Source organism: Alnus glutinosa, chromosome 4 (genome assembly GCF_958979055.1).
Source record: "Alnus glutinosa chromosome 4, dhAlnGlut1.1, whole genome shotgun sequence".
NCBI lineage: Eukaryota > Viridiplantae > Streptophyta > Magnoliopsida > Fagales > Betulaceae > Alnus > Alnus glutinosa.
Window position 1 is genome coordinate 17,962,406 of NC_084889.1, and position 13,716 is coordinate 17,976,121.

At 37.1% G+C, this 13,716-nt stretch overlaps 1 protein-coding gene across 2 annotated transcripts; it reads right to left on the bottom strand.

Annotated features, from left to right (window-relative positions):
- Positions 1-1,005: 1,005 nt before the first annotated feature.
- On the bottom strand, positions 1,006-8,896 carry LOC133865980 (uncharacterized). 2 transcript variants are annotated; one of them, XM_062302524.1, is made up of 3 exons: positions 8,352-8,896; positions 5,659-7,064; positions 1,006-1,439 (listed from the first exon to the last, which is right to left on the bottom strand). In XM_062302524.1, exons 1-3 carry the CDS (start codon positions 8,736-8,738, stop codon positions 1,319-1,321), a joined length of 1,914 nt encoding a protein of 637 aa, XP_062158508.1. In that variant the 5' UTR covers positions 8,739-8,896; the 3' UTR covers positions 1,006-1,318. The 2 variants fall into 2 exon arrangements, with proteins under 2 accessions (XP_062158508.1, XP_062158507.1); XM_062302523.1 differs by having other exon boundaries at positions 5,654-7,064.
- Positions 8,897-13,716: the final 4,820 nt, after the last annotated feature.

The window sequence follows — 13,716 nt, forward strand, 5'->3', positions numbered from 1 at the left end:
GTGCGCAAGTGACCTGTCGTTGATGGGTCATTAAAATCTGAAAGGGAAAGGGACTTCTGCTGGCGTGGCAGACTCACGTGCGCTTTTGGGTGGTCCTAGCAGTTGAAACGTGGACCCACTGTGGCGGGACAGGTGTCTCAATCTACTGTGGCAGCCCAGATTCGGAAAGAAGTTCCCCGTTCCGTATGGACTAGGTTTCAACTTTTAGAGCCCTTTTTAGTATATTGAACTTGAAGGTCCCTAGTCCTCATTGGTCAGGACCACCTCGTCCATTCGCCACGCGATGTGGTTCCAAGTTGGATCGATGTTCTTTCCTGGAGAGTGGAGACTCGAGAGAGATGCCTAACGTCCAATTCTAAAATGACCAAAAAGTTGGATGGGCCGCTAAAGCCGTTTTTGAAAGGGGTCCGACTGGATATCAACAGAAATCTGGCCCAATCCTTGTAAATCTTTCTGTTAGAAAGAAACTAGAGATTTCACACATACAAAAATATAAAAACCAGTATTAATTGTCCAATGCATGCTAAACATAAGTTCAACCCTTAATTGAGAATATCTGAAGATGGACTGCTTCATCATGAATTGGTGCCTTCTACGTCTATCTTTATCAATGTTGCTGCATTCTTTTCTTATAACCTTTAACTATGATACCATAATAAAATAATTAGAAAATAGAAATTTGAAATGAATATTTGTATTTCAGTGTATTGAGATGGCTCTGACACCATTAACTATAATTATTACTTGTATTAAGATGGTTCTTGAATTTTCTAAGCCGCATATTCGTTTGTTCATTTCTCAAAGTTATGGAGGAAAATGCTCTAGTATAACTTCTCAAATTGAGGGGGGGTGGGGGGTTGCAGAAGGAAAGGATAGTCTTGCCTCCCATGTGCTGAATAACTGATAATCAAACAAATTATTTATTTATTATTATTATTATTATTATTATTATTATTATTATTTTTTTTAAAAATAAAAAATAAAAAAAACTAGTTTAAGAACAAGTGGGCTTGAATCAATTTATACAACACATCCCAAAACGAATAAAATAGTAAGTAAATATGACATATACTTTCCACAATAGAGGGAAATAAATCTTTGTGATGACTCGAGAAAAGCTCGAATGTCCCTAGAAAGGGTTGAAAAATAAAAGAGCAGCTGGGCAGCATTAACCCCATAGAAGAGACCTTAACTTGTTGAGTTAACACAACCTACTTTCTCAAACATAACGGAGTTAACAACATCCTTTACAAATCTACAAAAGCATTCTCGGCAAGAATTGGGTAGCAGAGTGGACTTGTGGAGCTGCTGAATATGTTCAGTGTGGCTGCACACTGAGCCCGGGAAGGAGTGAACACCAAGCTTCCGGTGCTCTAAACCACATGCGGCCAGGATGGTATGAGTGGCAAGCCTTGCAATTTCCTTGAAAGCATCGTTTCCTGCATAAACAACATTTCAAGTAAATCTGAATACAAGTGCTTCAAACCCAACAAAACCAACATCATACAAAGAGGCGAGTACTGAAAGGCCATTACTTTATTTTACAATCAGGATTGTAAAGGAAACATCATTTTTTTTTTTTTGTTTATAAGTGATTAATCATTAAAAGCGCAAATCGTACTTAAATACACATGGAGTACACAAGAGAAGCGGCTAAGAAGAAAAAGAAAAAAGAATAAGGAAATCATTAAAGCTAAATCACTAAGGGAGCTAAAAACACAGCAGTCCAAAAAAAAAAAAAAAAGAATAAAGGAATAAAGTTTTGAGCAGCTCTATCGTCCTTTCTTGGTCCTCAAAATTTCTATCATTTCGCTCCCTCCACAAGCACCATAAAAGGCAAAAATGAACTATATTCCACACAACAGCACTTCGAGTGCCTACCCGTCCACCGGCAAGCAAATAAATCAACACCCAAAGAGGTATAACCCAAGACAACCTGAAGAGGCTGCCGATAACATTCCATAAGGCACAGGCAACCTCACAAGGGAGAAGAACATGGTCCGCAGACTCCCCATTCTTTTTGCACGTACAACACCTATCAATCATGATAACATGCCTCTTTCTAAGATTATCTATAGAAAGAATCTTCTCTAAAGCCGCCGACTAAGCGAAAAAAAAGCCACTTCAAAGGGACCTTGGTCTGCCAAATGCTCTTCCAAGGGAAAGGGGCTTCATCTTTACAAGTATAGACCTTATAGAAGGATCTAACATCAAACATACCTATGTGAGAGGGGGCCCACCAAAACTTGTCTTCCCCTTCCCTTCTCACTCTAAAGGAATACAACAAAGTGAAAAAGGAAGCCAAGATTTTCACCTCCCAGTCGTGAGCCGTTCGAATAAAGATAACATCCCACTAAAGGGAACCACTAGCAGAGTCCAAGAGAGCTGCAACAAGTGCATCCTTATCACGAGCAATTATGAAACTGGGAAGGCATCCTTAAGGGTCATCTCTCTGCACTACACATCATCCCAAAATCTGATCTTGGACTCGTCTCCTAGCTCAAATCTGGTGTGGCTACAAAACAAACTCCACCCCTTCATTATATTCTTCCATAGCCCCACCCCGTGAGACCCAGGGGGATCAATCGAGCACCACCCACCCCATGCACTACCAAATTTAGCATCCACAATAATTTTCCACTATGCCTCTCTCATGCACATAAGCCACAACCACTTCCCTAAAAGGGCCCTATTGAAGATCCTCAAATTCTGAATTCCCAAGCCTCCTTCAAAAATAGAGGAGCAAAGCTTGGACCAACTAACCAGGTGATATTTGAAATCATCACCTAACCCTCCCCATAAAATATCTCGATGGAGCTTCTCTATATGATTTGCCACACTAGCAGGAATGGGGAAAATAGACAAAAAATATATAGGAAGATTGGAAAGAGTACTCTTTAGAAGGTAAACCTTACCACCCTTAGACAGATACATCTGCTTTAAGCTAGCTAACCGCCACTCAATCTTTTCAACAACACCATCCTAAATAGACTTGGCCTTAAAATAGGCACCTAGCAGAAGACCAGGGTACTTTAAGGGTAAAGCGGAAACCCCATAACCCAAGATGTCAGCTAGTCTATCCACATTACCCACACAACCCACTAGAACCAAAACAAACTCAGCCAAATTAACCTTTAAGCCCGAGACAACTTCAAAGTACAAGAATAACACACGCAAGTAGCGAAGTTGGTCAGGATTAGCCCCACAAAAGACTAAAGAATCGTCCACGAACAAAATGTGTAAAATATTTACCACCTTAGAGCGCCTAGATCCCACAGAGAAGCCTGAAATGAAACTCTGTCAATAGTAGTGGTGAGCATTTTACTTAGAACCTCCATAACGATAATAAACAGAAGAGGAGACAGAGAATCACTTTGCCTCAACCCTTGAGAGCTACTAAAGAAACTAGAAGGAGTGCATTCACCAAAACGGAGAAGTGCACCGAAGAAACGCAATGCGCTATCCAAGAACACCATTTCTCCTCAAAACCATATCTTCTCAACATATACAATAAGAAGTCCTGGTCAACATGATCATATGCCTTCTCAATATCCAGCTTGCAAAACACCCCCTGGTTCACCTGATTTGATTTGACTGTCCAAACACTCATTTGCTATAAAAACTAAATCAAGGATATGCCCACCTTTCACAAAAGTATTATGAGGTTTCGAGATAACCTTCTCCACAACCCTTCTATATCTATTCGCAAGAACTTCGACAATGATCTTGTAAACTCCACTCACAAGATTAATAGCCGGGAAATCTTTAAGATCCATCGCCCCAGGCTTCTTCAGGACTAGAGCAATGAAAGTGGCACTAATGCTTTTAAGAAATTTACTATGAGCATGAAAGTCTTGGAAAACCCCCATGATATAGTCTTAATCACATCCTAGCAGTCTTGGAAGAAAGCTATGGAGTAGGGGTGTAAACGAGCCGGTCTTGAGCGGGTATTGCCTGTTCGGGCTCGGCTCGTTTAACAAATAGTAAAGCTCGAGCTCGAGCTCGAGCTCGACACGAGCTGAAAAATCTTGTGCGAGCTCGGCTCGCGTAAGAAAAACAATTGTCCGAGCTCGAGCTCGAGCTCGGCCATTTTGGTCGATCCCGAGCTCGAGTACTCGGCTCGAGCTCGGCCCGCATCATAATTTAAATTATTGACTTTAGCAAAATAAAAAAATTAAAAATTAAAAATTAAACCACAAAATTTCAAAATAATGTGCACTTGCACGTATTAGGATTATGCAATAAAGCAAACAATAAGGCAATTGCCAATGAGTCTAGAATCTGAATTACAATTATCTATGAATCTATAATAAGTAATTAAATATGGTCAAATTGATCATTACGAATTTATGAGTCATAAATCATAATTCATAACTACTTACTAATAATACTATTATTATATGATCATACGATCTAAGTATTATCATATGATAGCATATTTAACGTATTAACATGATTTAACAACTCGTATGATCTTAAATCTTAGATCTTAGATCACGTGATATAATGATTATTAAGTATTTAATGATAAACTCATAACATATAATAAAGTGATTGCATTTTATATTTACATGTCATATCTCACAACATTATATTATTATATGATTAAGTATACAGATTGTCATTATATCATATGACTAATAATTAATTATTGATATTATTCACTTTTATTATTTTATATACCTATAACCAATTAATATTTACTAACTAATAACTATTGTTATTTATTACTTAATTTATGCTTACATATAGTATATTATTTATTAATATACTATATTATAAAATTGGTTATATATATATACGAGTCGAGCCTTAATAAACGAGTCGATCCTTATACGAGCGGGTTCACGAGCTTTAGTCGAGTCGAGTCGAGTTTATACGAGTTTGCATAATTTAATAATTGAGTTTGATTTTCGTGTTCACGAGTAGCTCATTTAATAATCGATTCGAGCACGAGTCGAGTTTATTCGAGCCGATCTCGAGTAAGCTCACGAGTAACTCAGCTCGTTTACACCCCTACTATGGAGAAACCATCAGAACTTGGAGCCTTATTGCTGTTCATATCTTTTACCACCTCTAAAACCTACCTCTCCTCAAAAGGAAGTTCTAACGAAGAGGCCTCCACCGAATCCAAAGGGTCGAAAGCAAGGTTATCTAGCCTAGGCCGCCAACTATACGGTTCTGCAAATAAGGTCTCATAGAACTGAGCAGCATAATCCCTAATAACCGGTTGATCAGAAGAAACTGAGTCGTTTACAGTGAGCGATTCTATGGAATTGAAACTCCTATTCGAGTTGGCTACCTGATGAAAATATTTTGTGCATTTGTCACCCTCTTTGAGGAAACAACATAATTGAACTATGAAGTTAACTTCCTCTAGATTTTTTTCCTTATAATTCATACCTGTAGGCACAGGCACTAAGTTGGTTAGGGAGCCTGTGCTGAAAGGGTAGGAAGATTAAGTATATTTACATCATAAATACAATACAATTCATCTGTAAAAAGATTTGGATGCAATAAAAAGAAAGCTACACTTCATTTAGCACATACTAATATTTAAATTGCATCAGGATAACCTAATAATGACTGTTAATGAATATACAGTACAATTAAATATAGGGAATAGAAAACTAGGTTCAAAGATGGATCAAACCTAACTTTTTGTCTCTGCTTAGGAGCTTCAAGTTCAGCTTGACAAGAGATTGGATCTCACTTTTGGCTTCATCATCTTCTCTAGCATTGCCTTTAGTGCCACCCTTCCCCAATCTAACCGTTTCCTTAGAAAAATCAACCTTCCCAGGAGGAGATGTTCTGAGCTCTGCTTTGGCATAAAATGAATTAAAAGCTCCTGGTATTGACCCAACCAATTTCATCAAAGAAGCAGATCCATTGTGCTCGTCAGTGACGTTTGATGAGGCTCCCTTTACATGTTTCTGTAACAGCCTATAACTATTTTGATGACAAACATCACTTTGAATACTAGGCCATCTGTTCCTAGAAAATGAAGATGATCCTGATGAATGAGTAGTTGTGAGACACTCACTAGATTCTACACTCCCCTTAGTACTAACACTACTCTTCTTTTGTTTTTCCAACATAGGAGATCGACACCTTCCTATTTCACTCTTAAGAGAACAACATTCATATTGCTTCTCCATTGCAGTTCTTCCCAGACCCTTGGCTCCAAATTGTTGATTTTTCACTGTACCGGTTGCATCTTTTGAAGCTTTTCCTGTCTTCAAAGGAAGTTTTGAAACCTGATTACTAAAGCTGGTTCTTTCATGAGCACTCTCTATTGACTTTGCCTTAATCATCATTTTCCATGCCTTATCAATATCATATGAGCCTCTGTTGTGCACAGAACTTCCACCAAGAGCATCTTCAGCTGTTAAGTTCTGACAACTTGTGGACGATAAGGAATGTTGTTGACCTGATCTATCATGCAATACTGCACTTATGTTCCGTTGGCCTTTTTGGCTGCCAGATTTAAATGAACCAGAAGAGAAGCTTTGTGACCCATTACGGAAGGCATTCCAGTTTTCACGAAGTGCCTGAATATGACTGCGCACATCGCGACAACGTTGCAATGTTCTTGTACCCGATTCAGTTGCTCTTTCAACAACATTACGAAGCATTCTTGCACCAGGCACATTTACTTCCTCTGGAACACTGTTTTCCACATCAGGGGCAACAGGAGGTGACAACTGGTTTGGATTTGAAGAGATTGCTCTAGATTTTCTGTCAGCCATAGGGCTATTTGATTTTTGTACAATATCAAAGATGGTAAGATGTTCTTCAGTGGTTGGTGTTACATTTTCATTGTCCCTATCAGAATACATTTCTCTATCCATATGTTCAGTTCTACAGACAGTACAGTCATGGCAAAACCAATCACCTTCAGGTACAGTAAAACCCAGGCCAATACAGTATGTGTGAGAAGCTGAATCACAAAGATCACAAAGTAACAAAAGACTCTCATCTGTCATTTGATGACACACACTACACTGAACTTCTGAAAAAGGATCAAAAGGCCCAGCAGTTGTATTTGCATGACAAGTGTGAATCTGCAAAAGAAGCATAAGTTGGTTTATGACATTGGAGTTGAGGTAAATTATATTTATACCTGAATAAAAAAGGAAGAAGTAATCCTGCAATTTACCATGCAGAACACTAGAACAGTTGGCACAACCTCACTCAAGATCAAAGAAAACAAAGGGCTCACTTGTGATAGAGTTCTTAAAATTTAGAAATGAGTCTTGAGATGATAGGCCTCCCAAACCAATTAGGTTCCAATCAAGTGCACCCCGGCATCAAGTTTTAGGAAGTATGATACAATTTTTTTTTTGATAAGTAGGAAGTATGATACAATCACATTATTACATATATAATATAGAGATTTAGTTATATGGTACACTTAACATTTATCTATATCATAATTATGGGTATCGGTATCAAAATTAAAAGAAGTTTAGCCAATTCTCTGCATAAATAATAAGCAATTAATCAATAAAGCTAACCTTAACTGGTTTCAAGTGTTTTAAGTGTTCATATATCACTAAAGGAATATTAACCTAAAAGAGAGAGAGAGAGTATTCTTTGTTGGCTTTTCAAGTCCCCTTAAATTGGTTCTTATTCGACAAACATGCCCTGAGGTCTTTTCATGAACTAGGATTGTAATAAAGTTCACTAGAAGCATTAGGATGAGAAAAAGAAAACACATGGTAAAAACTCAATTAAAAAATAAATAAACGGAATGAGTTTCAATGACGAGCAATTAGAGTATCTTCCTTTTCTTTTCTTTTCTTTTTCTTTTTTTTTTTCTTCCCTAAAGTGTACTTTTTGAACAAGTTATAATTAGTAGATTATTAACTAACTTATCAAAAAGTATATTGCCATCTTTTTTTTTTGGATGAACATGTATATTACCATGTTAAAAGCCGAATACACGCAATTCCATAGAAGTAAATTAAACCAACATAACCACAATTTCCGCAGCAAACTGAAAAGCAGATATGAAATACCACACCAAAGATATGCCAAGTACATTCAATTCAACCTATCATGCCAAATCACTCTGCAACATCTTACAAGCCAAAAGGCTCAACAAATCCAATATAAAGAGCAAAATAAAGCAGTTACAATAAAAAAAAAAAATAAAGGTGTTTAGAAGCTAAATAAATTAAAGCAAAAACATATCAAATCTCACAAATAAAACCAAGCACAAAATTAAGATCAAATCCACCGAAATTACCAAATTAGCTTCCAAAGGACACAAAATTAAATGCACCCCACTTCACAAAACTCAAAACCCATGTCAGAAAAACATTAATCGATACCGAAATCGCCCTCACCTGGTCGCGAACTGGGACCCTGACGACGCGTTCAGGGGCAAAGACAACGTCCTTGAACGGCCTACGAATGGTGCTGAACCTGCGCTTGCATGCGGGGCACCGGGACTCGATCTTGGCCCACTCCATGATGCAAATAAAGCAGAAGTGGTGGTCGCAGCAATCAATTTTTCCTCTGATTGATTTCCCACAGTCGGATAAGCAGATCATGCAAGGGGAATTGGCCATCCGTTGTTGCTGCTCTAGGGATTCGTGCTGATTGTGATTGCGGTCGTCTTTAATTTTAGATTTGGAGGTCGCGGGTAGGGTTTTGCGGCGCTTGTTTGGGTGGGGGGAAGACGAGCCCTCTGAGTCCGTCGCCATGGATGCTGAGTCGACGAGGGAGTTCATGAGTGATTCTTGGGCTTCGGTTTTCCACGTGAAGGCGGTTTAGGTTCCAACGATCCAATTTTTTTTTTTCTTTCCCCGTAGTATGTATCGCTAAATCGCTATGTCTGTCTCCCTAGTCCCACCAAATATACGTTTGAGAAAATTATGTTTAATCCCATGGAGCAACTTAACGAACTCCTTATTTTTAAGTTTTCATTAAAATTTAATAGAAAATTCAAAAACAACTAACTTCAAAACTTTTTTTATAATTTCCCTATTTTAACTTTAGTTAAAATTTTATAATGTCCTTAATTTAACTTATAAATTTTATGAGCTATTTAATATTTTATTATTTTTCGTTTGTTTTCGCCTCCCTTCTTCACTTTTCCCCCCCGCCCCCCCTTTCATTTCATTTGGCTTGTCAATATCTGTCTCTCAGACCCACCTTCAAAGATCTCATTTTTACATGTGGGTGAACGGTGAAACGTCGAAGGCAGGTTCAAAGATGTGAGAGGACCACCGCCATGCAGATCTCTGGCAATTCTTGTAGCTTTTCTGCATCTGGGTCTTTGTTTGATTCGTGATGACTGGAAATATAGGGCCGGGTTGTTCCTCATAGCTGTTGTTATTATATGGGTTACCTCTGCGGAAGTCACCCAGGTCAGCAAAAAATAATATATGTTTAAAATAGATAAATATTTAGAGAATTTGATGTAAATTTTTTTTAAAAAAGTCATAAATAAAATAATTAAAATAAATTTTTTAATTAAAATTTAGATAGCTCATTAAGAATGTTCTTAAAATTGTCACTCTTCTTGTAAAGGTATCTCTAACATACTATTTTTCATACATCATCTCCTTCTGTGTTTTTTTTTTTTTTTTTTGTGTTTTTTTTTTTTTTTAGGTACATGTCAGCAAAGCACACAACGAGAAAAAGGTTAAAGAAAAAGGAGCTGGTAAAAAAAAATAAGTTTGAGGAAATTGCGTTTAACCCCTTAAAATTGTCGCTCTTCTTGTAAAGGTATTTGTAATAGAGTTGTAAGCGAACAAAGCTACTCATGAACAGGTTTGGGATCGGTTTGTTTTATTAAACAAACTGAGAATGAACATTTTTTTAAGCTCACTTAATAAATGAGCTGAACATGCCAATACTCGACTAGGGTCGGAGTAGGCTCGTAAACAAAGCTCGTGGAAGCTCGACTCGGCTCGATGGGCTCGTTCGTGTGTGTGTGTGTGAATATATACAAGTTAATTTATAAAGGAAATTAGTAATGTATAAGTAATAAGTATAATAAGTACATATTTAGAAGTTAGAATCTTATACACGTTAATATATATTATTAGAACTTAGAATCTTGATGGGTTAAACTTAAGGATCCGACGTTGGAAATAAAAGATAAGAAATCTAACTTTAAAAGACAAATCAAATGGTTGTGATTCTTGTGAATTGTGATGGGATGAAGATCTAAGTTATCCAATGGTTAAATAGCCTAAATAGTTTTAGACTTTGAGGCTTTTCAGATTTTGTTTTTCACGCTTAGACAGTTAGACTATATTACTCTATTAGTCTTGGACTCTTAGTCCTTAGAACTTTACAAATTCTAGCCTCTTCAGTTTCTCCAAGACTCCAAATTCCAATAGACCTCGAGCTGAAGACAAGAAGATGTATCGAAATTCAAAAATCCAATCTCTTGATCGTTTAGCTTGGATCACATTGATGAAGATCCGATGGCCAAATGCTTTGATGCTTGCTTTTTTTCTTTTCTTTTCTTTTCTTTTCTTTTTCACGCTTAGACTCTTCAAGTCTTTACTCTTTAGTCTCATGCAACTTGCCTCTTCGACGTCTTTGTCTTCGTCTTTGGTTTCTCCCCTCGACAAACTCAAATAGTTAATACTCTTAACTACTCACACCCTACATTCAATGAGATTGATATGCCTCTCTCTTACAAACATCTCTAAGCCTCACCAGCAGCAGTCTTTTTCTCAAGAATCTCAACTCCTCTCTCAGGCTTTCTCATCTTCTCTATGTACAATTAGATCTTGAAGCTTCACCTCTAAGATTTGGCAGTCAAATCTTGAGTATGACAACGACAACCTGTCTTGGGCTCACCTGCACAACTCGCATGCTTCATCATCTTATGGGCATATATGTTTTGTCTAAAATATTTGGGGTAATTACCTTTTCCCCCCATGAACTACCAAAAAATGCGCGATGCCCCCATGAACTACCAACTCGACCAAAAAAGAGCATTCAATTACCACAGTTACATGTTTTGCCCCTTTCTGTTAGCCTAACTCGTGAAAATACTTAAATACCCTCACTCAATTTAAAAAATAACCTAAATGCCCTCAACTTAAATATAAAAAAAAAAAATTAAAAAAAAAAAAGGAGAAGGGGTGCTGTCGGAGGAGTGGCTGCCACCCCCTTAGGTGGAGGGGGTGGCCTGCATGCCACCCCTAGAGGTGGGTCTGGCCACCTCTGGGGTGGCTCACGGCCACCCCGCAACCTAGGGGGCCGCGCGGCCACCCTAGGTTTTTTTGGGGTGGCCTACGAGCCACCCCCAAAGGTGGCTCGGCCACCTGTGCGACCACCCCTGAGAAAAGTTGGGGTGGTCGAGCGGCCCCCTAGGTTGCAGGGTGGCCGGACCCACCTCTGGGGGTGGCTCGCATGCCACCCCCTCCACCTAAAGGGGTGGCTGCCACCCCCTATTTTTTTTTTTTTTTTTAATATATATATTAGTTTTAATATTTTTTATTAATAAATTTAAACCAAATTAATAAACCAATTTTTTTTTTTTTTTTTTTTTTTATCAATTGAGGGCATTTTTGTCTTTTAATCAAAATTAACGTTCAAAATCGGCATATTCCATCCATGTTAATGGGTTTGACTGACGGAAGGGGACAAAATGTATAAAGTTGATAGTTGGATGCTCTTTTACTGTCGAGTTGGTAGTTCATGGGGGCATCACGCATTTTTTGGTAGTTTATGGGGGGAAAAGTTAATTACCCAAAAATATTTTGTTTTATTTTTGTTATTTGTTCTTTGTTACTCGGTTACTCTCTTGTAGAAAGAACTTTTGAATTTTGAGTCATTTCTCCAAAAGTCTCATAGGTGTTATGATTTTTTTTTGTGAATCTCTCTTTCTCCTTCATTCTTTTAGCCTATCTTCTTATATTTTCATCTTCTGTCACTCTTTCTTACCATTACTCTTGTCCAAAGTTTTGGGTCCTAAGAAAACCGAGAAAGAGAAGAAAAAAAAAAAAAAAATTCTCATTTTTCCATTCTTTTTTTTTAGAAAACAGAGACAGAGAATATATATTTTTTTCTAAAAAGAAAAAAAGAAATCAATTTGAGTCAAAAACTTAAAAAAGTGTGATTTGATTTCGCTAAGGTCACAAAAGTCTTGCTCTTTGTTTAGGTTATGAGGAATGCAAATTTTAAGAAAGCTTTTTCCTTGTTTGATGTCTGATGAGAAAAGTGTTTGAGTTCTTTGGTAAATGGTATATATACAATGATGATTTTTTTTTTTTTTTTTTTTTTTTTTTTTTTTTTTTTTTTTTTTTTAACTCTATGTCTTTTTGTTTGGGTTCTGAGAAAATTGAGAAAAATGATACAATCTGATGTTGTTTATCATTTACCATGTAATTTGTAGTACAATGCTATTTAAATATTTAAGTTTGATTTATTATTCATTCTGTTTGATTTAATGCTCTGTATATGTTTGTGTTTATTATTCTAATGTAGATAGTCAGTTACTAAAAAATTGTCCATGGACGAGCTGATAATCATTGGAGACGATTCAAACAAAGGTTCACTTCATGTGAACCTAAATCTAATGAATATCACATAGGATGATGATGGTGGTGGAAATGTTGTCCCCAATGGTGAAGGTGCTCTTGTGGCTAAGGAGGTCCAGGAGGATGATCCTCAAAAACATGCTTATGAGAGAAGCCAAGGAAGAAAACTTCTCTAATTTTGAAGAACTTTAAGGAAGTAGTGCAATCTGGTGTTAAGAAAGCTCAATGCATTCACTGTAAATCCATCATTGGCATTCCTACTTAGGGCGCCACAACTCAGTTTCATAGGCACTTGAATAGCTATATTCCATGCATAGCAACTAACAAGAAGCAGAATGTGCTTACATTTGATTCTAAGGGAACTTGCTTCTCATATGATACTTTACCATGAGTATCCTTTTATGCAAATGGAGCATGCTTTGTTTAACAAGTTTATGAGAGCTAACAGTCCTTATTGGCAAAAGATATCTCGTGCAACTGCAAAAAATGATTGTAGATCTACTTATGAAATAGAGAAAAAGAAGCTGAAAATTTTGTCGAGAAATGTTAAAAAAGTAAACATAACAATTAACATGTGGTCCTCATGTCAGAGAGTTTCTTACAAATGGTAGTTACATGTCATTTTGTTGATTCTCGGTGGAATTTACAAAAATGTGTCTTGAACTTTTGTAACGTCCCACCCCACATAGTGGTGTTATTATTGCTAATGCTCTTCAAAAGAGTTTCATTGACTGGAGAATTGAGAATAAAATGTGTACAATAATAGTAGACAATGCAAGAAACAATGATGTGGCTATTCGAATTTTAAAAGATGATTTTGCTGTGAAAAAAAACATTATTTGTTGGGGGACAAATGTTTCATATACGTTGTTGTGCTCATATAACAAATTTGTTGGTGTAAGATGAGATTAGTCAAACTGGGGATATTGTGAATTGTGTTAGGGATGGTATAAAGTATTTAGTTGCATCGGAGGGGAGGTTGAAGTAGTTTGATGAAATTGAAAAGTAGTTACAGTTGTCCTTAAAGAAACTGATTGTGGATGTTCCCACTAGGTGGAATAGCACTTATATGATGTTGTCTACTGCATTAGAGTTTAGGGCAGTGTTCCCTAGGTATGAAGATAGGGATCAAAGTTTTCGTTGGGTGCCAACTGTTGAAGATTGGGGGAAAGTTGACAATGTTGTGTTTTAGAGGTTTTCA